Source organism: Bemisia tabaci, chromosome 8 (assembly GCF_918797505.1).
Source record: "Bemisia tabaci chromosome 8, PGI_BMITA_v3".
In the NCBI taxonomy this organism is placed as follows: domain Eukaryota; kingdom Metazoa; phylum Arthropoda; class Insecta; order Hemiptera; family Aleyrodidae; genus Bemisia; species Bemisia tabaci.
The window spans coordinates 483,572-509,244 of NC_092800.1; the positions used below are offsets into that span (position 1 = coordinate 483,572).

General features: G+C 37.5%; 1 protein-coding gene across 2 annotated transcripts in view; it reads left to right on the forward strand.

Moving 5' to 3' along the window:
* Positions 1–25,673, forward strand: part of LOC109039294 (aromatic-L-amino-acid decarboxylase) — a 34,418-nt gene that overhangs the window by 3,063 nt on the left and 5,682 nt on the right. For both annotated transcript variants that reach the window (XM_019054714.2, XM_019054716.2), the window contains exons 2-9: positions 18,703–18,793; positions 19,700–19,820; positions 20,386–20,499; positions 21,281–21,400; positions 22,358–22,487; positions 23,509–23,657; positions 24,548–24,659; positions 25,129–25,246. In XM_019054714.2, the coding sequence (XP_018910259.1) occupies positions 18,703–18,793; positions 19,700–19,820; positions 20,386–20,499; positions 21,281–21,400; positions 22,358–22,487; positions 23,509–23,657; positions 24,548–24,659; positions 25,129–25,246 (955 nt within the window). The remainder of the gene's footprint in view (positions 1–18,702; positions 18,794–19,699; positions 19,821–20,385; positions 20,500–21,280; positions 21,401–22,357; positions 22,488–23,508; positions 23,658–24,547; positions 24,660–25,128; positions 25,247–25,673) is intronic.

Consider the following 25,673-nt stretch of genomic DNA (forward strand, 5'->3'; position numbering starts at 1 on the left):
GAACATTTTTGTCATTTTTTACTCTCATTCATATCAAGATTGGCTCTATTTATTTTTATTTCGACAACTCTGTCTGTGAGCCATTCCAGTAAAGGAAATTCAATTTTTAATACTGAGGTCAATTTTTGTCGGTCGGAAGAGTATAAGGTTGATTTCTAAATCGTCAACTTGAGTTTTTTTCCTTCCGAACGATTTTTACTGTAGGAAATGAGTTGGTTTTGCCTGCCACCAAATTATGTGTTTAAATCATTCAATTCTCTCGATTCTCGAAAAATAATGAGATCTATTCTGATGCCCTGAGTTGCTGTGTGTAATATCAGCGGATGCACGGCCATTTAAAACGCAAGGTTGATTTTGCCAACCACCGTAAATGAGTCAAGCAGTTTAACGTTTCAAGAAGTTAGCAAATCCGTAGAGAAATTTCCCGACTTAATGTTCAGAGTTTCCGGAGGTCTGGTAAACCTGGAAAGCCAGGGGGAGTCAGGGAATTCATGACATTTTGGAAAAATCAGGGAGTGAATCGAAAAAGTTGTGGGATTTCGTGATCAGCGTTTATTTGAAGGAAAAAATATAAATGAAAGTTTTGTTTGAGGATCAGGAAAAGTCAGGGAACTCAAACATTTCGGAGTCTGAGAGAAGCAAAAAAGTCACGGTAATTCGGATACTCAGAAAATGGAATAAGTATGGAAACCCCGAATGTTTTAATTTGTAAACGCTCATGAGAAAAATGAATAAATTCTATTCAAAGTTAAGTTTCGCGTACCACAGCAGAGGAGATCTCTTAGAGCATTTTTTGGAAAGCAATTCCCAAAAATTTCAAACCGAACGGAGATATGGCTATTTCACAATTCAAAAAACGCAATTCTGATTAAAAGCCATTCAAAATTATAATGTGCCATGTTCAAGTTTAGGGCGCCGGGATCGTGAGACACAGGATGAGCGAGCTCATTTTTTGATACCACTCCTGTGGGGTAGACAGTAGACAACCCCCCCCCCCCCCCAAATAAAAGTTCAAGGCGCAAAATCGCTGAAGCATAATGAAACAATACGCTCTCTGTCGACTCAAAAAATGAACTAAATAGAGAATTTGCAGGTGTCTTAAATTTTGTGAATTTCATGTTTAAAATGATACAACTAGGAAAACTGAGTACGAGGATATCCTTGGTTTCAAAATTGGACAATTATTGGAGAAAATAAGAAAAAATAACCTAATTTGCTAAAATACATGTATTGTGTTGTAATGGAAAAAGCTACCAGATGACGTCATAAGGCGGCACATTTTCTCACATTTAAATCTATTTTTCCCTTGTCAGAAAAAAATTATGAAACATAATGCGAACTCAGCTCATGAGGCACTCTCAGATGAAGCAATAAAATTTGTGTGTGCAAAATTCTCCATTGTTCCATAAATTATTCGGGGGAGGCAGTGCTTCCCTGCATATGCCGACCAATCGACATACCTAAGTATCCAGGACTACGATTAGGCGCAAAAATCGCCACATCCACGCATCGCATCATCGGAAGATCAAACGAGACCAAAACGCCTTCATTTTTTTGAGTATACGGCACGGACAACCGTGGAGCACGAATAGTTGCATCGAGGTATTTAAGGCGCTTGACGATCAACATCGAATTGCAATGTGTCCTTCAACCGAAACTAACTCTTTAAGTCGTGATATCATTTGGATTATCTGTTATATCGAATTGGATCCAAAACATAACTCGGACATAACTTTTCTCAATGTTACCAATGAGGATATGTCGTTTCAGCATGTCGACGACAAAATTACAAAAATGCGTATCTCGGTTGTGCTGTTTCAAAATCTCTGCTCCTCTGTTATTTTTGAATAGGAGACAGAAGTCATATCACGGCTCGATATTGTCGCAAAATATTCTTTAAATAATGAAGAAAACTTAGAAGAAAACATAGTTTTCAAGAAATGACGCTAAGTAGTTTTCAATGTAGAAAATGAAAAATGACACGAAGTCTACAACTCTACAAACAGAGATGCGTGTTACTGCAGTTGGACCAACGATGTATAATTGTATACGTTACACTTACTTCAACTTTGCCAAGAAGGAGAATTGCATGCAAATTTTTTATTGCTTCATCTGAAAGAGCTGACTTTACTGTGTTTTTTTATAATTTTTTCTGATGTAGGAAATAGTATAAAAATAGATTTAAAAGTGAGAAAATTCACCGTTTAGTGACGTCATCTGGCGGCGTTTCCCATTTAAACACGCGTATTTTAGCAGATCAGATCATTTTGTCATATCTTCTCCAATAATTGTTCAATTCATGAACCAAGGGTATCATCGTGTTCAATTCACTCAGAAGTTTCCACTTAAACACGAAATTCATCAAATTTCAGACACCTGCAAATTCTCTTAAAGTAATTTATATTTTTTTTTCCTGCGATTTGTCTCTGATTATTTCCATAATGTTCATAATATTTTGACAGATAAATGTATGAAATACGTGCTCTTAGGTGCCTGTAGGAAAAAGGAGGAGTTGGACAATCGTAGTAACGTTGACTTGGTTATTATACTGTTTTGTCGGAATGGTGTATATCGTACCCACGTATCTCCGTTTGCGACGTTGTAGAATTCCTATCATACTTGATTTCTTCTTCGAAAATTGAGTCATCATGATTTCTTGAAAACTTCCTTTATTTTTCTTCTTTTTGTGTAATATCCTGTATATATATCAAGCTACAGAGTTGGTTTGTTCCTTTTGAAAAAAACACAATAGGAGCGAAAATTTTGAAACACCCCAATATGGATACGTGGTTTCGCACTTTAGCCATCGAATGATTGATTGCGATATTTCTCCATTTTGAAGCTATGGTAAAGAATCGGTTATTAAGGTGTTCGCTGCGGACACCCTGTCTATCGATTCTCTCCCATAGGTTTAAATGGCAAATCAATCGATTTATCGCAAAGCACGCCACGCCACTGTCATCTATTTGGGGAAAACGGCACTGAGGGAGACTTTTTTGGAGGAGGATCCGGCGTGTAAGGCGGGTTGCCTACCCCCAGTTGTTTGATAAATACGCGGCGATTAGGAGTGACGCTGAATAGGTCAATTAGCCGAAGTTGCAGCGGCTGGTGAGCGAGTGGTGAGAGGGTCAGAGGCGTGTGTATAGTCTGGGCGCGCGTCTGTCGCGGCGGCTGAAATGAGCTTGATTCATGGAGAGCGGCTCTTGCAGTGAAAAAATACACTTGTTGAAATTAATTACTCATATTCCAAGGCGATTTATCTCACTGGCCGGTCCGGTGTGGTGGTGTTGTTACAATCACCGGATTTGAGTCTCTTGAGAAACTCGTCGGTCGAGACTCTGGCTCCAGCGTTGTTTCCTCATCCTATGCTCTGCACCGGGAAGATCCGTCGCTTTGATTAAGCCTTTCTCCACAGTGGAGACAACGGGTAAAAAAATGGTGTATTTTTCCTTCGGAAAATACACTAAAACTTGAATATACGCGGACAACCCTCATAAAACGGTCTTTCACCTGAAAAAATAACTGAAAAGTATTTTCTTTTCCATAAACAGGGTGTCTAGTTTTTTCCATTTTGGGAAATCCTGATGGAATCCTGGTTTTTCCTGATTTCTGACCGCTAAATCCTGATTACATAATTTGTGCAAATCCTGATTTTTTTCGAAGAATAATTAAAATTTCTGCATAAGCGTTTGCGAAAGCATAATAAAATCCGATCAGGCGGCCGACTTTTCTCAAATTCTTATTTCACGACCGATTTTTCCTCAAATTCTAATGGAATCGGGAAAATTGGGATACTCCTGATGCTAGACACCCTGATTTTGCAGTTTTAATAAAACATTTCATGTCCGCCGCACGAGATTGACTCGATCCACTGTGCGGCACGACGTTGGCAACGGGGGCGGTATGACTCCGGAAGAAGTTTTTTTCTCCAGCGAAACAACGTCCCGATGGCGACCACCGATGACGTATGACGTCACGTCAGGGAAAGAGAAAGGTCAACTCGGCGACGAGTACACCTCCTCAAGACGTCCTTCGCACAGATATTGTTTCAGACAAGCGTTTTAATCCGAGCATGTTTTGAGAGGAAGTATTAGGTCTCATTGAACTTTGCTCCAACGTGAAAGGGAAGTCCTTTTCAAACGCTGCCGCTTTTATTCTCAAAATGTGTGATTTTGCCAATAGAACACTAGACATGATACGAATTTAAGAATTCTCATATATGTTTCCTCTTCAAAAATTTTCCTGTTCTTAAGAATGGCTAAAATGGCTGTAGAGAAAAGATGTAAAAAACTTGTTAATTTTTAGAAAACTTAAAATTTGCACCCAAACCACTTGAAAATTACGTAAAGAAAACTCTTGACATATTCGTATCAGGAAACCCTTTTTGCGGCTTTTTTACATAAAATTGAAGAAAAATTTTAAGTAAATTTGTTTGCGTAAATTTTAAGTAAGATTTGCGAATTTTTTTTATGAACTTCCTGCGGGCAAAAACGAGGGGGAAAAAGTGGTGAACAGAAAAGCGTAACAGGAAAAGTCGCAGCCCATAAAAATTGAGGTTATAGTTTGTTGAGTTTTACGTAAATTTTACGTTTTCTTTTAATTGAAATATGACTATTTTTTTATTTAAAAGAATTCCCCAAAAGGGTTTCCTAAAACGAGTATTTTAAGAGTTTGTTTGCTTAAAATTTACACATTTTTTACATTTTTTTTGACATTTTTTTGTAAAAATTTTTTTTAAGAGCCATTGCTACTGGAGGGGGACGACCGATGAGAGGGATCCTTGGAGAGTTGGCAAAAGCGAGAAGCCGGGTTGGTCGTGCGGGTTGGAGCCGTGGTCGCGGTTTAATAAATTGTTTTGGTTTGGATTGGATTGGCTATGAATAAGTGGCATGCATATTGCATACTATACAAAGCACAGCGGCTGCCGTTGACACGGAATCCAACCTTGATCTCCCACCCCGGTCCCGGTCTCTGATACGCGTCCATATCTCGCGATATATCGATTGATCTGTCATTTGAATCTATGAAAAAGGATCGCTAAACAGGGCGTCCGCAACCAACACCCTAATAATCGATTCTTTACCACAACTTCAAACGGGGAAATATCGATATAATGGATCATTCCACGCCTAGCCGCTGCACGCATCAGCCTCGGCCAAGCGCGCTCGTGCTCGACCGCTCACCCTCTCGACGAGCACGCATGTTCGTCCATCACTCAGTGGGCTCATGTTTCGAATTGATAGTCCAAGTAGTCTAAGGGTAAATGGAATTGTCCTATTGGCAGGGTAGCCGGCTGTCTAAAAAGCCGGGAAAATCAGGGAAAGTCAGGGAATTTGCTGGAAAAGCCAGGGAATTTCGGACACATCTACTAATCATTAAAACATGTCATTTATCTTTCACCTTTTTACCCTACGTAGTCTTATTTGGACGTATTTGTGCTAGAAGGAACTCATTATCAATACGAGACGTACAAGTTTACAAGTGATTCCATTGAATTTCTTCCTCGTAGAATTTCCTCGTCGAAACATCCCTCAAAATTCATAATGTGACGAAATAAACATGAAAACCCCCGCGCTAAGAAAAAACGCCGTATGAACATTCGAGAGTTGCCAAATTTCCCTTTATAACACATGTATATTTGAGGAAAGTTATTCGTATTTCTCTTTGAAATTTCCAGATATTTTAGATCAAATTGCGAACAAAATTATCTGAACATTTTGAAGACAAATGTTGGCAATTTTCCAAGAAAATTCGGTTTTAATTGAATTAAATCTGGCAACGTTTAAAGGCTCCTACGGCGTTTTTCCTTAGCATGACAGAAAAGCAGTAAGGTCGAAAATTTCCACGTCCGACCCCTCTCAAAGGTTCGCTTCACTGTGCGTCGCTCGCGCTTCAAGGATCCTCCCAGTAATAACGCGCTTATTTCTTCACATTCACCGACGCACGTAATCAACAACTCTAATTATTACGACCAAATTTTTCACAGCCTTCCACGGTTTCGATGCCATAACTTGGCCCAAAAATGTGCGAAAACAGGGCAGCAAGTCTTGAAATGCGCTCAAAAATTATGGTATCCATTACTCGAGTCCTGATTAATGATCTAGGATACTAAGGAGCCGGGACTTGATTTCTGACAGTCGTTCTGACAGTTATCACGTGGCTGGCATACGGAGCCAGATGCATAATCAACACTGTCTACTTACTAGATTTCCTGGGCACCCCATAATTGTAGCAGGAATCCAGAAAAAAATACATTATTTTCTTCCATGAAAGTCAGGAGGGCGTCTAGTGGTCCGGAAAATTCACCAAGTCCGAAAATAGTGTTTCTTCTGGGCATGGGACCCGCATGTCTTGGAAGATCCGATTTTCCGAGATCCCCTCGCCTCGCGGTTAGTTGCATGAGCGTCCCAACGATGACCGTTCGTCGTTTCTCGGACGAAGGCACGTAACTCCATTCCAGCGTTGCAAAATTGACCCGAACAAACTGATTCTTTGCAAGAAAGTACCTGCGCAATTTCTGTCCAAAATTTGTCTGATTTTTGCGTGGTATCAGAAAAAGAAGGAGTAAAATTTTCAGTTGAAAATGCCCAAGATTTTCCCCGTGTAAATGCAATTTTTAAGGGAAAATTTGGCAACTTTGCAATTAAGTTACGTCGTTTCTCGTAGGGATGCAGGGAAAAATAAGGGATTTACGAAATAAGAACACTCGGTTCGGTGTATCGACTTTATCTTATATTACACCGGAGGTTATGAAAAAACTCAGCTGATGAGAATCGTATTAATTTTTGCTCTTACGGCATTGCCATATTTCAACTCGCCTCCTCAAAAATTAATTTCATTATTAATGAATGCTCACTGGGAAAACATGCAGGTCCAACATTTGTTGCAACGGATGAGGGAAACCCAGAAAAACCTCACCAGACCGAAAAATTGCAAACAAATTTAGAATTTTGACTTGAATTATGACACATTTTGACTTAAATTTTTAACAATTTTTGAATTTTGACGAGTCCACTTGAATTTTGACACAGGTTTAAAATTATTCATTGTTTCCATATCTTTGCAAATAATTACGACATCATCAACGTACAAAACAACAAAATAAAACAACAAATCCAGCTTCCTGAATTTTTCTTACAGACAGCAAATTGTACGGGACTTCCGGACAATACAATACGTCTTTAAGGACTCCTTCAAATCCAGGTTCAATCCTCACTGGAATATTTCCTTTCTTGTAGGCAAAGATATGAGCTCCGTTTTTGGCCACTGATATTTTTATCGGAGGGTTCAGATGTACGAAGCTTTTGAATGCACTCTCCGTTTTTACGATGTGAGTCGAAGCTCCAGAATCCAGAATGAAGGTTAGGTTGTCATCACTGTCCGAACTATTCGAGTTCTCCTGAGCCATGAATGCAAAACTTGAGATTTTTTTTTTTTTTTTTTTTTTTTTTTTTTTTTTTTTTTTTTTTTTTTTTTTTTTTTTTTTTCGGTGTTCGGTTCGGTGTATCGACTTTTTCTTATATTGCACCGGAGGTTCTGAGAGGGTGCTTCGTTCGCTTCAACTGAATTAAGTTCTACAAAATCTAATTTACTTGGAAGTGGGGTGTCAACGGCATTACAATCAGTCATATTAAACTTCTTCAAAACTGTATCAATATAAGCACATTGACTCAAAGTTAAAATCCCATCGCATCTCTCAACTCTAATTCCCAGAAATAATCTAATATTTCCAAGGTCCACCATACGAAATTCACTCATCAAATATCGTTTAAAATTATTCATTGTTTCCGTATCTTTGCAAATAATTACGACATCATCAACGTACAAAACAACATAAATGTTTTTATCAACACTTCCTTTGTCCAAAAAATAAACACACCGATCAGCAGGTGAAGTTTTAAACCCTGCTTTAATGAGCTTCACATCAAAAATCTCAAACCAACATCTAGCGGCTTGTTTTAGACCGTATAAAGATTTATTGAGCTTGCACACTTGATTACCATCACTTAAAACTCCCTCAGGAATTCTCATATAAATTTCCTCTCTCAAAGTTCCATTTAGAAAAACTGTTTTTACATCCATTTGATGAATTAGCAAATCAAATTGGTTGGCAAAAGCCACCAGAATTCTGAAACTCGCTATTCGAGTGACAGGAGCAAAAGTTTCATCATAGTCTTCAGCATATTTTTGACTGAAACCACGAGCAACTAACCGCGCTTTATGTTTTTTAGGTTTCCCAAATTCATCCTTCTTAATTGTAAAAATCCATTTACAATCAACAATATTTTTATCCTCAGGCTTTGGTACAAGACTCCAAGTCTTGTTGAATTCGAGAGAGTCAAGCTCCTCTTTAATAGCCTGTTGCCATTGAATTTTATCAGCTCTATTCTCAACTTCATTAAAAGTCTTGGGTACATCACAGTCAATGGATTGTGCCTGTAAAATGAATTCATCAAGTTCATTTAGATCACTCCTCCTTGACCCAAAAAAACTCATTCTCACAATTTTGGGGCTTCAAAACACAGTTTTTATCCATCTCTACATAGATCCTTGCATCACCCTTTTTGTCTTTACTAGAGTTATAATCCTGTTCTGCGCTTTTCTTTATCTCAAGTTCTTTATGAAGGTCTGATTTTGACTTACAGCCAGATGCATCAGTTCCTTCTTGAGTTCTCAGTTCTGATGTTGACGCACAGTCAGTTGCATCAGTTCCCTCTTGAGTTCTCAGTTCTGATTTTGACGTACAGTCAGATGCATCAGTTATTTTCTCACTCTCTGTATCCACAGAGCACTTTAACGCAGGTCTGGATTCTAAGTAATTTGTTTCATCGACAATTACATTTCTAACTCTGACAAATATTTTCTTCTCCGCATCCCACACTTTATACCCATTTGGTTCATAACCAACTAAAATGCCTTTAAAGGATTTTTCATCAAATTTCCTTTTTCTAGTGTCATTATGAACATAGACTGTAGATCCAAACACTTTCAGAAATTTTATTTGCGGCTTTCTATTGTGCCATGCTTCATATGGAGTCACAGCTGAACTCAAGGCCCTCGTTGGCGATAAGTTTACAAGATATGTTGCTGTAAGAACAGCTTCTCCCCAAAATACTAAGTTCAACTTAGCTCCACTAAGCATTGCACGAGCTCGCTCTGTAATCGATCTTATCATACGCTCTGACACTCCATTTTGCTGTGGGGTTCGCGGGATCGTAGGGTGATACGTGATGCCTCTTTGCACACAAAACTGTTTCATCTCATTAGAAAAATATTCGCCACCATTATCGGAATATAGATTAACTAATTTTAAGTTAAAATGAGCTTCACTCTTTGCAACAAAATCTTTAAAAACAGAGAAAACATCTGATTTGTGTTGAATCAGGTATGTGACGCAATAATGCGTGAATTCATCTACAAAAATTACAAAATAATTTTGATTTAAATGAGTCGGAGGAGTGATAGGACCTGATACATCCGAATGCACGATGAAGAGCGGTCTTCGCACATACGTTTTATCCTTAGAATTTTGAAATGGCAATTTTGTTTGCTTACCACTAATACAAGCTTCACATAAATTTTCGCTCGGCATAACATTTTCAATTTGATCTACGTCATCAATAAGCTGATACCTTTTTAACTCTAAAAATTTAGCTTTACTTATGTGACCTAATCTTTCGTGCCATAATTTGTACTTATCAAAAGATGATGCACTGTAAGCCATTGTTTTGTCAATCATGAAGTTCACAGAGAATAAATTGTTAAATGGCTTACCGATCATTACAACCGTACTTCCCTTTTTTATTGTTACTCCTTGCTGATTGAAGATCACATCAAATCCAGCTTCCTGAATTTTTCTTACAGACAGCAAATTGTACGGGACTTCCGGACAATACAATACGTCTTTAAGGACTCCTTCAAATCCTGGTTCAATCCTCACTGGAATATTTCCTTTCTTGTAGGCAAAGATATGAGCTCCGTTTTTAGCCACTGATATTTTTATCGGAGGGTTCAGATGTACGAAGCTTTTGAATGCACTCTCCGTTTTTACGATGTGAGTCGAAGCTCCAGAATCCAGAATGAAGGGAAAAATAAGGGATTTACGAAATAAGAACACTCGGTTCGGTGTATCGACTTTATCTTATATTACACCGGAGGTTATGAAAAAACTCAGCTGATGAGAATCGTATTAATTTTTGCTCTTACGGCATTGCCATATTTCAACTGTTTCGTGGGGAAAAGGACGCGACGCGTTGTCCACGGCGGATAATGCCCCGATGGTGGTCATTAAGACGAGACCAACGCAACCTCAACGACGGAGCAAGTGACATGAAGATTGCGTGGTGACTTTCACGTTAAGGGCCCTGCTCCCGGGACCGGCCTTGGGCTTGGGCCTCGCGTTATGCCTCGTGCGTTATGCTATAACGCCAAATGAGGCCGCCGATTTCCGCCGCCTTCTCTAATTCTAGCAGAGTCTTTTCGCGGCGCTAATTCTTTGGCATCCTTGATGCATCACTCCCCATCGTTCATCGAATAGAGACGGCATGGGTAGAATCAAGCCAAATATACGTGTCCCAGCCAAATAGTCAAATATTCTTACGTCCATTCAACTTCTGATTTTTTCCCTAATTCTAGACTCAATAATTCCTTGCTACTGTAAAAAAGAATTCTCTCTAATAATGTGGATCATACAATAGTGTTTGAAACGATTTTAAGCCCCTGAACCAACATTTATCTCAAAATTTTCAGCATGTCATAAAATTTTAACATTTATGAGAAGAATCCGAAAAAGAAAGAATGAGGAGAGTTCATCGATTTGATAAGTTATTTTCCCCCGAAATATTGAAAACTCTTGAGCTCCTCGCCATAAATTTACAAAATTTCGTAAACTGTCTAAATTTGACTATTTGCCGAGGCATTTGACCAAACGCCTGATTTGACTATTCGCCTGTGACAGCAACGGAAGTAACTAGTCCTGGTGGCGGCGTAGCCTTAGGGTGCGTCAAAAAAAATGAAAGTCTGAAATGTTCCGCTCCCCAGGCGGCAATCGATGACGTTTGGTAAAAAAACATGTTTGCCAAAATTTGGGCCAATTTCAACCATTTTAAATGGTGCCAAAGGTCAATTTTGTGACGAAATTATGATATTTTGGTTTAGACCTCGATTTCGTACAAAAAACTCGATTTTACGCTGAAATCGTGCGTTTACGAGAAAAATGCCAAAGAACTCGACTTGTAGAGAATGAAATTTTACATTAGGAGGACGTCTTTGTAACCGATAAAAAACAAATTGAATTAGAAAAACTCAACTCGGTATTTATTTTTTTGGTCCTCAGAATTTCCGAGGTCTTACAAAGTAGAGGTTTAAAAGACTCATTTTTCACGAAAATAAGTCGAAAGAGGGTATAAATGAACTGCAGGCAAGTGTTGAGGATGCAAATGTCATCAGAACTTCTTCAGTTTCAAAAAAAGTTCCAACTATTTTGTACAATCCTCCAAAAAGTGTACGGCTCGAGAAGCAGGATCGTGCTATAATAGTAAGGGGAAAGTGCGGTTTGACCGGGAAAAATTGCGTTACAAACTTTCCCTACCTATGTAATCGTCATCAGTAGGTCCTCCTGAACAACTTCCTAAAAGTTAAAAATGGCCCGACCCCGGAACACCCCTCAAAAAAGTTAAAATTGAAAATGGCGGCCGTAATAAGAGGGTCCGGGAAATCGGTATTTTAAAATGCCCATTCTGTCTCATCATGCGAGGTATCATTTCCTATGTTATTTTGGTCGTAGATTTCATAAATGAATTCCGCAAGGCCCTCCGGCCAAAGGGGGCGCTCCAAATCAAAGATGGCGGCCAAATGTGAAAGGCAGGAGGTTGCATTTTTACTTTCTCGCTCCCCTAGGGTAGAGAGGAAGTATTGTCATCCTCCAAGAAAAAAAAAAAAAAAAAAGTTGAAATTTCATCATTTCTAGACGTTTTAAGGTCCCAGGAGTCAAAATAACCATACTTGAAAAAATGTGTGTCCGTCCGTCCGGCGTCCCCCAAATCTGTCTACAGCGATATCTCAGAATCTATCTGTTCGATTTCATTCAAAATTCTCACAGAACACCATATTTATGGTCTCCTTATGCACGTCCAACGATTTTGGGGTACGCTAAAATTTGGGGGGGCTAGGGTCAAATTGGGTTAAAGGTCCATTTTCAGCAAAATCACACGGAAAGCTCATTTTGAGGGACCGTAAATTTTGAAAAATGCCTTTAATTCTTTAAAAGTGGGCATCAAGCACATCACCTGGGTCATTAATTTAAGTTCCTAAAAGATCTTTGGACTAATCTCAAAATTCAAGGGATTACGAGGCCCAAAAGTAGGGCACTTTGCTCCGCGACATCACACAAACAACTCATTTTCAAAGACTGTAAATTTGAAAAAAAATGCCTTTCATTTCTTCGAAAGTTGGCATAAGAGCACCACCTGGTTCAATAATGTAAGTTCCTATGAGGTCTTTGGACTAAACTAAAAATTGAAGGGTTACGCGTCATATAGCGAGGAGAGCACTTCGGTCACACGGAGAGCTCATGGACTGTAGATTTTGAAAAAATGCCTTTAATTCTTTGAAAGTTGGCTCAAAAGCACCATCTGAGTCATTAATTTAAGTTCCTAAAGGATTCTTGGACTAATCTCATAATTGCAGAGGGGCCGATAGGAAACGCTCAATTCTCTGATAAATGAGTCGGAACGCTTCTAGATAATAGCAGCAAACGCTTTGAGTCAGGTGAAACCTAGGAATTCAAATGCATTATATAATGCATCATATACTATTTCCAAAATTACTCCGTAGGTATACACCAAGCAAAATTAGACAACTAATTAGGTAGGTAAGTACTTACAATATATAGTTACTATTAGTCATCAAGCTGACGCAAGAACTGACACTTACATCTTTATTAAATACTAATATGTTTGTTGTTAATGAATTTAGAATCCCGGCAGATTCCATCTTTCGCGGTTCCTTTTTACGAGGTACTAAGCACAAATATAATATAATAATACGGCACAAATATGACTGATTTAATGCTTGTTACTTAATAAAGGAGGTTATAAATTGTTAGAACCCGAGGTTTGGTTGAAGGAGATGGCGCTCTCAGCGCTCTCTATTGTTTTCGCTTTGAATTACAGGGATACGCGGTAAGGAGATGGCGCTCCTGGCGGGCGTGTGGTGAACCTTCCAGCAGGTAGATTCGCCCGCCAAATTTAAAATTTGGGAGATGCTAAGCGAAAACCGTTTAGATTTAAGACTATTTGAACATCGAATAGTCATTCTACCCATTCAAGTAGATATTTGATGGCTTTTGACCGTGCTTAAGGAGAGATTATAATATAAAATCGTATCTGAAGTATGATGTCAATGAATCTAATGGATCCTAATGAATCGTAGAAAAGCTAAGATTTTTACGGATCGCCATCTTTGACAGGAGACTTTGTTAATCAATTACATATTTAATTGAAGATGCCTCATAAAATCAACAAGTCGAGGCCGAATATATGAATTCATCACATATCGCGAAGACATTTACAATAAAGTTCAGTGGTTTGAATAAAAATTTCATAACTATTATCCTGTGATCAAAATTCCAATCAAACTTTATGATTTTGTAAAATTGGCAGTATTTTTCTAAATATTCCAGTAAAAGTGTCTATGCCGGCGCGAAGCGCCGGCTCGAGCGAGAAAGTCCCGTGCGGTCCCCGCACCAATCCGCTAAGCGGATGGGGGGGGCGAAGCCCCCCAAATGCCGGCGCGTAGCGCCGGTACGCGGCGCGAAGCGCCGCGCATAAATTGGCCGGAGGCCAATTTTTTTAAATATTCACCGAAGGAACAAGGAAAGTGAAGTGTCTTTATTTTCATGTATTTATGGCCAAGAAACTTAAATTTGATGTTATAAATGTATTTAATAACGGAAATTTAAGGAAACATACGACTATCGAGAAAAACGTAAGCTCAGAAGGGGCCTTGCGGAATTCATTTATGAAATCTACGACCAAAATAACATAGGAAATGATACCTCGCATGATGAGACAGAATGGGCATTTTAAAATACCGATTTCCCGGACCCTCTTATTACGGCCGCCATTTTCAATTTTAACTTTTTTGAGGGGTGTTCCGGGGTCGGGCCATTTTTAACTTTTAGGAAGTTGTTCAGGAGGACCTACTGATGACGATTACATAGGTAGGGAAAGTTTGTAACGCAATTTTTCCCGGTCAAACCGCACTTTCCCCTTACTATTATAGCACGATCCTGCTTCTCGAGCCGTACACTTTTTGGAGGATTGTACAAAATAGTTGGAACTTTTTTTGAAACTGAAGAAGTTCTGATGACATTTGCATCCTCAACACTTGCCTGCAGTTCATTTATACCCTCTTTCGACTTATTTTCGTGAAAAATGAGTCTTTTAAACCTCTACTTTGTAAGACCTCGGAAATTCTGAGGACCAAAAAAATAAATACCGAGTTGAGTTTTTCTAATTCAATTTGTTTTTTATCGGTTACAAAGACGTCCTCCTAATGTAAAATTTCATTCTCTACAAGTCGAGTTCTTTGGCATTTTTCTCGTAAACGCACGATTTCAGCGTAAAATCGAGTTTTTTGTACGAAATCGAGGTCTAAACCAAAATATCATAATTTCGTCACAAAATTGACCTTTGGCACCATTTAAAATGGTTGAAATTGGCCCAAATTTTGGCAAACATGTTTTTTTACCAAACGTCATCGATTGCCGCCTGGGGAGCGGAACATTTCAGACTTTCATTTGTTTTGACGCACCCTAGCGTAGCCTGCTTTGCGATATATCGATATTCGATTGATCTACCCTCTTTAAACCCATGAAAAAGGATCGACAAACAATGTGAAAACCGATAGGTAATCGATTCTTTAGGATAGCTTCAAATATGGGAATAACGATAATGGATTACTGACTAGTACTGCCTGATTACGAGCAAAACCCGGGGTATTTCACACGATTTGTCGAGGAAAAAGTGACGCTTTACGCTTTGTACGTGGCAACATAAGTGAGCGTCGGAGGGCAAAGCTGCCCTAATTGCTAAGACAGAACGACGTATGCACATTGAAGCGTTGCCAAATTTTCCCTGAAAAAAACACAAAATCTCGGAAAATCTTTTTAACTCTTTTCCAGCAATTTTTCTGCGAATTTCAGTGGCAAATCGATCCTTGGTCTCCGAAAATTTCAATACTCACAACTTTCCTCGGAAAACGTATAGTTTATGAGGGGGAGTTTGACAAGTTTCGGATGCCGATATGGCGTTCTTCCTGAGAAGGATACTGCCGTGCTAAGGAAGAACGCCGTATGAACATTCGATAGTTGCCAAATTTCCTTAGATAAAGTGTTTATTTTTGCGGAAAATTATGAATATTTTTCCTTGCAATTTTCAGACACTTTATATCAAATTACAAAAAAAATTATCTGAGAAATTAGAGGAAAAGTATTCAACAATTTTCCTGAAAATTAGTGATTTGCCAGAGGAAATTTGGCAACGCCTGAAGGCTCATACGGCGTTTTTCCTTAGCACGGCAGGATAGAGAGGGCTGGCGGCCTGGGCACTCACCTGTGGGCATGAATGTGAGTCAAGATCAGTGCCCAAGGTCCGGTGGTGCACTCCTTCGCGCCATCGATGCCACATCGTAGCCCTAAATCAATTTTTTATAGTGTGAAGTGTGTGAATATGTTGACAAATCTGACAACCTACCCTCTTAGCCGGAAGGTCACCAACCCGGCGCAGACGGAACCATAGTTTTAACTCGGATATCCATCTATCGATCGGAACGCTCATTTCATCGATTCAATCGCCGCTGAAGATCATTATCATTGTGCATGAGTAAGCGTTTGAAAAAGAACCTGCGTCTTTTGAAAGGAGAGTTATTCGTAGAGTTGATAAGATTCACCCCCAAACTTTCTTCCGATCCATGAAAAAAGCCACCGAAATTGACCGCGAAGGGTGTCTACAGGTCCTAGAACTCCCAAAACAGTCCTTAATTTTTTTAGATCCGTCCCGAAATCACGAATAAGTCCGTAAATTTTCCTCGAGGCCCCGAAAAATTTAAACATTTTTGCGCCTCATCACTAATCCGGGTTGCCGCAATTAGGAAAAACCGGGAAATGCCAGGGAATTTTAAAAAGTCAGGGAAAACCGGGAAATGTCAGGGAAAATGTGTTAAATCACCTTCATTTGCTTTCTAGAATGGGTTTGAGATTTTGAACAAGAAATTTTTTCTGAAAACTATTTTCAATTATGCCTTCCTAACCATCCGTCACACCTTCAATTTATTGTCAGGGAATTTCGCCGAAATGTGTAAGGGAAATCAGGGAAATGTCAGGGAATTTCATTTTCTAAATTCTGTGGCAACCCTGTTTAAACATGTTTGGGCCTCATCACTAATGGATGAAACCAGCGCATCGAGATCGAGTGCAACGTTTTCCTAGGAAGGAACTCGAACTTTAAAAAGCTAAGATTTTCCTTTATTTCTAGGTGATACCACTTACCTACTCCGGAGTTGGAATAGTTGCGCCTTGGTTTTCCCCATTTAACAATGCGAGCGTAACACCTACATTCGTCAGTAATTTGAGACCACGGAGTAGGCTAGATCTCACTTCATTTTTGCGTGATACCACATGAATACTTCGGAGTTTGAATGGTTGCGCGCATGGTGCTCGCTTTGACCAGTCTTGATTCATCAAACATTTTTATGCTACTATACTGCCGTGCTAAGGAAGAACGCCGTATGAACCTTAAAGCGTTGCCTAATTTCCTTTGATAAATCACGAATTGGCGGGAAAATTTGTAAATATCTTTCTTCCAATTTGTCGGATAATTTTGTTTGAAATCTTACCTAAAGTTCTTGAAAATGTATCGGAACAATATTCGTAACTTTCCTTAAAAATAAACATTTTATCGAAGGAAGTTTGGCAACTCTCGAATGTTTTTACGCCGTTTTTCCCTAGCACGGCAGTGTAGGAACATTAAAAAATGACGCGCTTTTTCCAGCGGTTACGTAAGAACACAAGAAATTTCGCGATTTTCATCTGAGTATCGCCAGAAGTACGCTATCTTTTGAATAAGTAAAAAATTACGATGTATAGATTTTCACCTCCATATGAGGGAAAACACGCGGTTTTCCTAGCAACTTTGTGAAAACAAAATATTAGACACTGATTTATATAGTATTAATGTGAAAATACTAATCTGTAAAGTAAGAAAAATAAAAAATAAAAGAGAAAGGCAAAAAAATGCCTGCAGTCCTACTAACCTTTTTGAAAGAGAGTAAATATTATTAAATGAATAAATGAAGAAAGAAGTTGCTGTTGTTTTGTCATGCCCACTCCGGTGTTCGAATAGTCGCGCGCTTGATTTCCTCACATTACAATGCGAGCACTGTACCCCGTACCCAGAGACAACCCGTACCCTACCCGCATTCATGAACGTCAGTAATTTCAATTTGAGGCAGGTGAAAAGTGTAGATTTTCCTTCATTTTCGCGTGATACCGCATCACATACCTACGCCGGATTCAATAGCCCTGGTAAAAATTGGCGATAGGAGCTGCGTTTCAAAATACCATAGGAGCTCTTATAGCCGACTGAAGAAGGCGATAGAAAATCATGTAGCTGGCTGTAGAAAGTGGAAAAAATCATACGGCCGGGCTACACGAAGCGATAAAAAATTACACAGCCGGGCTATAGTTCCTATCGCCGGGCTTTACACTTTATCGCCTGGCTGTTGCTTTTTCGCCATCGGCTATAAAAGGCTATGAGAAATTGTGTAGAAATTCGTGTGCTTTGTAAATCCTCAAGTTTGCACGGAATCACCTTAATATTTACAAAACGCACATTATATTTTCCTTTACTACATATTTTTTTTTTTTTTTCATCAATTAAAATGAGAATAATCCATACAGAGTGTGCAAACATTTCAAAGTTTTGAGTTGAAAAACGCTGACTCCACGAGATTAAATATTAGAACCTAACACAAAGCGGAGCGGCGGCACACTGGCGCCTACAAACCTAACAGGGATACTACACGCATTGCGCAATGCGTAAAGTATCCCTGTTAGGTTTGAAGGCGCCGATGCGCGTTTCGCGCTGGCTGCCCGCCCGCCGCGCGGCGCCGCAGCGTACCACGGCGCTTGAAGCAACTATTTCACACCAGAGGTATTGCACAGTGTCATACGAAATGGCAGGCATCCATCAAAAGTACGGAGCTTTCCTCGCAAAATAAATCAAGATACTACTGCCCAAAAAGAGAGCGGTAGTCCAAAAACTCACTAAGTCCTAGCATCCGTAATTAATAACATTTAGCATACACTTTATCGCTAGGCTGTTGCTTAGTCGCCATCGGCTATAAAAGGCTATAAGAAATTGTGTTGCCGGCTATCGAAGCTATTGGAAATCTTACAGCCGGCTGTAGGTCTGTGGTATTTTGGAACACAGATTCTATTGCTAATTTTTACCAGGGAGTTGTGCGCTTGATTTCCACTTTTTACGATGCGAACATTGATAAGTACCTTCATTGTGTTAGTTGATAAGCAGCATACGCACAGCATTATGTTTCTTTGGTACAGCAGCATCAAATATCCATTCAAATTTACCTACATTTGTTTATTCGGAAAATTAACTATTGCCATTTTTTGTTTTCTTACAGTTACCCCAAACATGGAGGTCGCGGAGTTCCAAGACTTTGCAAAGGCGATGATTGATTATATTAGCAAATACATGTCAACAATTCGAGACAGGTAAAAAAATGAATTGCATTATTATTGCTATTTACGATAAATCATTTTCTCTCTCTCTCGCTAACTGCAAAAAGAGGCTCGTGTATTTTCGTCAAATCTCGTTCAATGCAAAGAAGTTTTTTTGAAGTGACCAAGCATACTGTCTCGTAAATGGAATCTTGAACACATTAATTTTAACCTGTTCAAAAGCACAGGCCAAGCCTCTTGATTTTTTCAAATAGTGCACCAAAGTGAAAGGAAACTCTGAAGACTTCTGAAAGCAGCTGCAGGCTTTCTTCGCAAAACAATTTTAATCTTGAAAATCATCTGTTTCCTTCGCCAGGGCACAGATCTGCTTTCCTGAAAAAAAATTTTAAGTAGCTTTCCCTCACAGCTTCCATAATTTGTCCCCAAAAAAGTGAGAAAAGACGGCCTCACACGTAGTCTTTTACAATAACTTCTTAATTTGCACTAATCTCATATTAAACAGAAATAAGATCAATGAATTTTTGTGGTCTCTCAGACAGAGGAACGGAACTTCATTTCAACGTCGTCAATTTCCTTTCATAATTTTTTTGGGGGGAGGGGGGGGGGTAGTAACTTTAGGTCATTTTTAAAAAATATTTCAGATTTTTCCCTGAATATCTGATTGTTAAAGATCAGCAATATTTTGGACAGAAATGGCGCTGTCATTTCCACATGAAGAAAAGGAATTGTGTAAGTAAATTTTGCAACCTTGGAATGTAAACACGTTTTTAATTGAGGGAATGACAATTTCTAGGCAAAAGAAAAACTGTTATTATTAGAGAATGTACCTGTATGTCTATCCAGAAACGACACAGCAAGTATGACTTACCCAAATTGAAATGCTCGCTCCAAAAATTCATTATTTGATCCTAAGTATTAATTGAAATGAGTATTTTTCAGGCCTGTTCTACCTAAATTAGAGCCAGGATACTTGAGACCTTTGATCCCGGAGTCTGCACCAGAGGAACCAGAATCATGGCATAATGTCATGGAAGATATTGAAAGAGTTATTATGCCAGGAGTAAGTTCATTTTTCAATAAGTTTTAAAAAGGCAACAGCAGGCTCACAGGCTCATTATTGAAATTCATAGATGAATCCATACACGAAGAAGATAAAAGGGTTCTAAGTAAGAAAACTAAAAAAAATTGAAACAATATTGAAATGTCCACCAACATAGGGTCCAGTCGTAAATGACGCTTGTGATACTTCGGCCGAAAAATGATGTACATAATGGTCCATCAGCCCATTATCAACAGAAATTTTATTTTTATTGATATGAAGTTTCAAGAACTTTGATGTGCAGTTCATTTAACAGTGTCCGTCATGAACTATCACAGCTCTTCTAACTATAATTTTTCATCTTATTACAAGGAAGTTTCTTTTTTTTAATTAATTTTTTTTTTTTTAAATCAAAGATCAGATTTAAGGGGAAAATAGAGTCTTAAAATTATCTACTGTAGTTGCTGTAACAGATAATCATCGTTCTCTTAACTATTTTTAACTATGATATTTTTCAAAGCGAACTTCTTCAATTTTTTTATCGTGTTGTTTTTTTTTTTTTTTTTTTTTTTTTTGACATTTTTAGGTAACTCACTGGCATTCACCCCGCTTCCATGCATACTTCCCGACAGCCTGCTCTTACCCTGCCATAGTTGCTGACATGTTAAGTGACGCCATTGCTTGCATTGGATTTACCTGGGTGAGTTTTCGTCTACTTTAGCAAGTTCTTCTAATCAGTTCCTGCAGAACAGTAGCTGCAGTTAGCTTTCATTAAGGAAATGTTCCCCCAGATTTTGGAAAGGTGGAAGATAGTCATTTAGCTTTTATACGACTCTTTTAAACTTGGAATAATCTCAGAATCTTTTCTAGAGCATAGTAAACGGTCTAATTTACACCCAAAAAACATATTTTCAATGTTAGGTTTACCTATCTGTGGTTGCATTATGAGTATTGAATAGCTCCTATCATTCTGATAGGGAAAAAGTGAAAATAAAAATATAAACTTCAGGTTAACAAGAAATACTGAACACTTAAGTGAAAAATATTGTAAAAAACTCATGAAAAAAGTAGGAAAATGGATCAAGAAGGAAAAGTTATGTAGTTTTTGTATTAGAAAAGTGGATAAGAAATCCAGTTTATTCATTCTATTTTTTTTACCTCTTTATTATTCACATTTTTTGGGTTTAAAATTTATTACTTTTACAAGGTTTGCTGTAACAAAAGGCGCTCTTGTATTGAAAGCAAAACCTTCCCATATTCTTATTTTTCCCTTGCTCATAATTCAACTGTTTTTATCGCAAGCAAAGATTATGTCTCTCCTATTCTAAGAAATCGACTGTAAAAATAATTTTCTTTATAGCTATTGCAGAGAACGATTTTCAGAGAAATTTAAGGTTCAGGCTGAATTAATAGCTTCTGTTTGGGTCTGAAGTTGATCGTATTGTTAATCTTCTTTTATTTTCTTTTTGTTTCCTCTGTAGATCGCAAGTCCAGCTTGCACAGAACTCGAGGTTGTGATGATGGACTGGCTCGGTAAGATGCTTAATCTCCCCGATGACTTTTTGGCCAGTGGAAAGAAAGGAGGTGGTGGTGTTATTCAGGTAAAAAAAGTCTAAAAATCATAGCTTTTCTTCTTTGATTGCATAAAACTTGATATCATCATTAATCTCTCCAGATTACTGGCAAACATGAGAAAATTCTAAAACCATATGAATACTTTAAAAGAGAGGGAAGGAGAAGAAGAAAACCTAGCTTTATTTTTAGAAAGAATCCGCGATAAACAAAGAAGTTGAAAAATTGCTGTAATTCGAAATATGTGTTCTCTTACTTTTATTGCAATGTATAAATTTATTTCTGCCACTTAACTATACAAAACGGTTTTGATCATTGTCAAAAAAGTTCTGTTTTGAGTTTTTAACATACTGTTCAGCTTTGATACTTTGGTATCTAATTGGTTGTCACAAGACACTTTGTCCTCTTTTGCACTTAAAAATGAATCTTGTCTATGCTGTTTCAGTATTTCTACGGACATTTCATTTCAAAAAATAAATTGTACATATATTTATATTTCACATTCTTGAACTGTTTCAAGTATTTGTCTGAACATTTCAATAACTTTTCTCACAAGTGTAAAGAAAAATAGCCACAAATTTCAGGCAAATATATGTAACGGTTATAGTTTGGCTGGACTGGTTATTATATAAAGAAACAAATAAAACACTACCTAGTAACTTCAACTGAATCAGCGCAATTAAGGTACGTTCCTTCGAGTGAGTAGCAAAGACTTTTGTGAAAAAAAAAAGTACGAAGTATTCTGACCCTTTCTCTCTGTTATTCTTTTTTAGAATTTCCAGAAATAAATATACTTCAATTTTAGCAAGAAATCATTGGATGCAAATTCATTTTTACGTATATTTATGTTTCACATTCTTGACTCTGTATCGGTACATAACTTTTGTATCTTGCTGACATTTTGTAAGGTTTTCTAAGGTCAAAAACCAAACAATGAACATATTCTATTAATTTCCTTCATTTTTATTTTTTTATTTGTCCAATAGGGCACTGCTAGTGAGGCAACTCTCGTTGCCCTTCTGGGTGCCAAAACCAGAGCAATCCGCCGAACAAAAGAACAGCATCCTGATTGGACGGATCTTGAAATCGCCTCCAAATTGGTAGCGTACTGCTCCAGTAAGTTTTTCCAAACATCTATTAAATCCTTCATAGTTTTGGAAAATTACTTCTGATGTTTTGTATAATTTTCTCTTAATTTCAAATAAAATATTTTTTAAAAAAAATTTAAAAAAAAACCCTGCTTGCCCATTAAATTGTTTAGTATCTAAATTATCCAGAATTTTAAAGTTGACGCCTTTTGCACAGTTTATATTTTTGAAGTTCCTGGCAACTCTTCACCAAGTGATGATTGGATGAGATGCAGTTTAAGCAGCATGCTAATGAGAAGTGAGTTTGTCAGATTATTTTCTGTGCAGTAAGCAATGATGTCGCTTAGTACCTGCTGAAGAAGAAAGCTATTGAAGTTGAAAAAAGAACCCAAACTGCACTTAAAGTACAATACTGAGTATTTTGTTTTATTCAGCAAAATCGGAAACAGTTATCAAATTCTGGATCTTATTTATTTTGAGGTCTTTGAAGTTAAAATTAAATCGGTGCTATTTCTTTTGAACACAAGTGAACACCCAGACAAGGCGCATATTTAAGCATTCAAAGTATTTTTCATGTCAAAATTTCAAATAGAACACAAACACGACAGTAGCTCGACAAAAATTGCTGCCATAAATTCCAAACCTAGCTATCAACGTTTTTATTAAGCATCTGTTAAAAAAAAATTTAAATTTCTGGATCACAAGAAAAATTAGAGTGGAGATCAAAGCGTGCACTACAACATTTTTGGTAGGCTTCTTAATTGAGTAGTGTTCCTTATCCGCCCTGTGTTGCAAGAAGTAAAAACAACTTGCAACAGCTGATCTGAAGTGCTAAGGTTGAGGTTGCCATATTTTCATACCACAGAGACTGTTATAGTAACATCTAGTGTGTATTTTAACCTGAGTAGATTATGGTTTTTTTAATGAGCGGGAAGTCTTGGAGCGAATTCCGCCTTTTGCAGAGTTCTTTAAAGTGCAAATGTAAAGCAAAAATAATCATTTGACTGTTTACTGAAAGTGTTCCTAATATGAAGTTTCCTTTTGCACAGAACAAGCCCACTCCTCGGTGGAACGAGCAGGTCTTCTGGGAAGCGTCCCGTTCAGACTCCTACCTACAGACGATATGTACAGATTACAAGGCAGCACTTTAGAAGAAGCTATCAAAAAAGACAAAGCTGACGGTCTCGTTCCTTTCTATGTAAGAATTTTTCCTTCGCATATCGTGTTAAAATCTTTGTCAGAAATTTGAAGCACAATCCTTGCAGTTTTATATAAACTACAGTACGCTGTTTATTTAAATTAAGCTCATTTGAAGCTGCTAAAAAAATTATTTTAACAAGGTTTTAGTCGCACTGTTAATAGTGAAACATTTAACCTTAATCAGTCACTCATTTTAGATGGAGTTTTTCCAAGGAAAAAAAGTCTTTGTACCTCTGTCAGCCTCTCAGACTCAATATTGAGCGTTTGCTCTCATCAATTAAAACATATTGACCTTGAAACTGCAAAAATCGATTTACAGCGTTGAAGACTTCCTGTCTTATTTTATATGTATTCCAATAGGAAAATCACTCAACATTGTTTCTTGAAAACTTCAGAGATTTTTCTTCTCTGTGTGAATTATATTCTGTTAAAATTTTAAGCCATAATGTCAGTCTCGTCTCTTCTTAAAAATTAAAATAGTAAGAGAGATTCTTGAATACCACAATCAATATTGGCGTTTTTGCATTCTTATTATCGATATGGCTGAAATCACAGAATTTTCCTCGTTACTGTAAATTGTTGTGAAGTTAGATTTTTTTCACTCTCATCTGACCAAAAGCACTAAATTATTTGAGGATTACCATATTATTTAATTACCAAAAATCAGTTAAGGTTTGTTTTTAAATCGTCAGCTAATTTCATCTGATCTAAGTAATTTTCTCTGTAATTATAACTTGGTACGATAAATTTTTTTCAATTCTTCCATCATGGAAAAGAAATGCTTTATTAAAGAAAATAGTGTATGCGTACTCAAAATTTTTCCTTTACCACACAATACATTTGTCGGTGTGAAATGGATTCCGTTAATTTAATTCCTCTCACCCCTAGGTTGTTGCAACTCTAGGAACGACCTCCTGCTGTTCATTTGATCTGCTCAAAGAAATTGGACCAGTGTGTAAAAACGAAGAAGTTTGGCTTCATGTTGATGCTGCGTATGCAGGCAAGTATTATTTTGGTTTATAACCTCACTTTAAGTTTCAATTTTTTCAAAATACATTTAAGGGAACAGAAATTTTCCTGGTTAACTTCACAACTCCGGTGGCTTAGTTCACATGGAAACAAAAAATTCACATCTCATGAGTATCATTTAAAAACTCTTTGCCAAGTTGGAGGACTCCCATTAAATTTTACTCTTTTAAAAGATACCTTATCAACATTTCTCCCTCTAATTTGCGTTTATATCAGAAAATGTTTTGTAAAAATTTCAGGATGCTATGAAATTCTCTTTTTCTCTGGAAAAATATTGTGGACAAGTAAATTTTGAAACACAGTAATTAAGATACGTATGTTCAAAATTTCTCAAGCAAACTTCATAATTTTATATCTGGCATACTGCCCACTCGTCGTTTTACTTTAAAATTTTATTTCTCTGCCTTCAATTGCATTTTAATTTCTTGACTTGATTGCAGGATCTGCCTTCATTTGTCCCGAGTATCAGTATTTGTTAGAAGGGGTAGAGTACGCTGAGTCATTCAATTTTAATCCTCATAAGTGGATGCTCGTAAACTTTGACTGCTCAGCCATGTGGTAAGTTTTAACAGAAATCTCGTCTTTTGTATTTAATTCTCCAAGCGCATGTTTATTTTATATGCTGAAAACTTTTTTATTAATTTATTTATTCTTTTATTTATTTATTCATTCATTCATTCATTCACTCAAATTCCCATCTCGGAGCAAATAATAAATTTCAAGAAAAAGTACAATTGTTAATCGGGAGAAAGAACATTTTTATTTCACCAAATGCCTTATCTTAAAAATGCCTCTAAATTCACCACGAAGTTAACGTATTTGCAAAGAAAATGTTCACACCAACAAAGGTGAACAATGTTTTTAATTTTTACAATTGAGGCATTTTTTCGGTAAAAGGGCGTATTCGAAAAATTACAGTTTTGAGAAAAACACATTTGAAAGTTCAAAAGGTATATCTCCGACACCTGTGAATATTTTTTAAAAA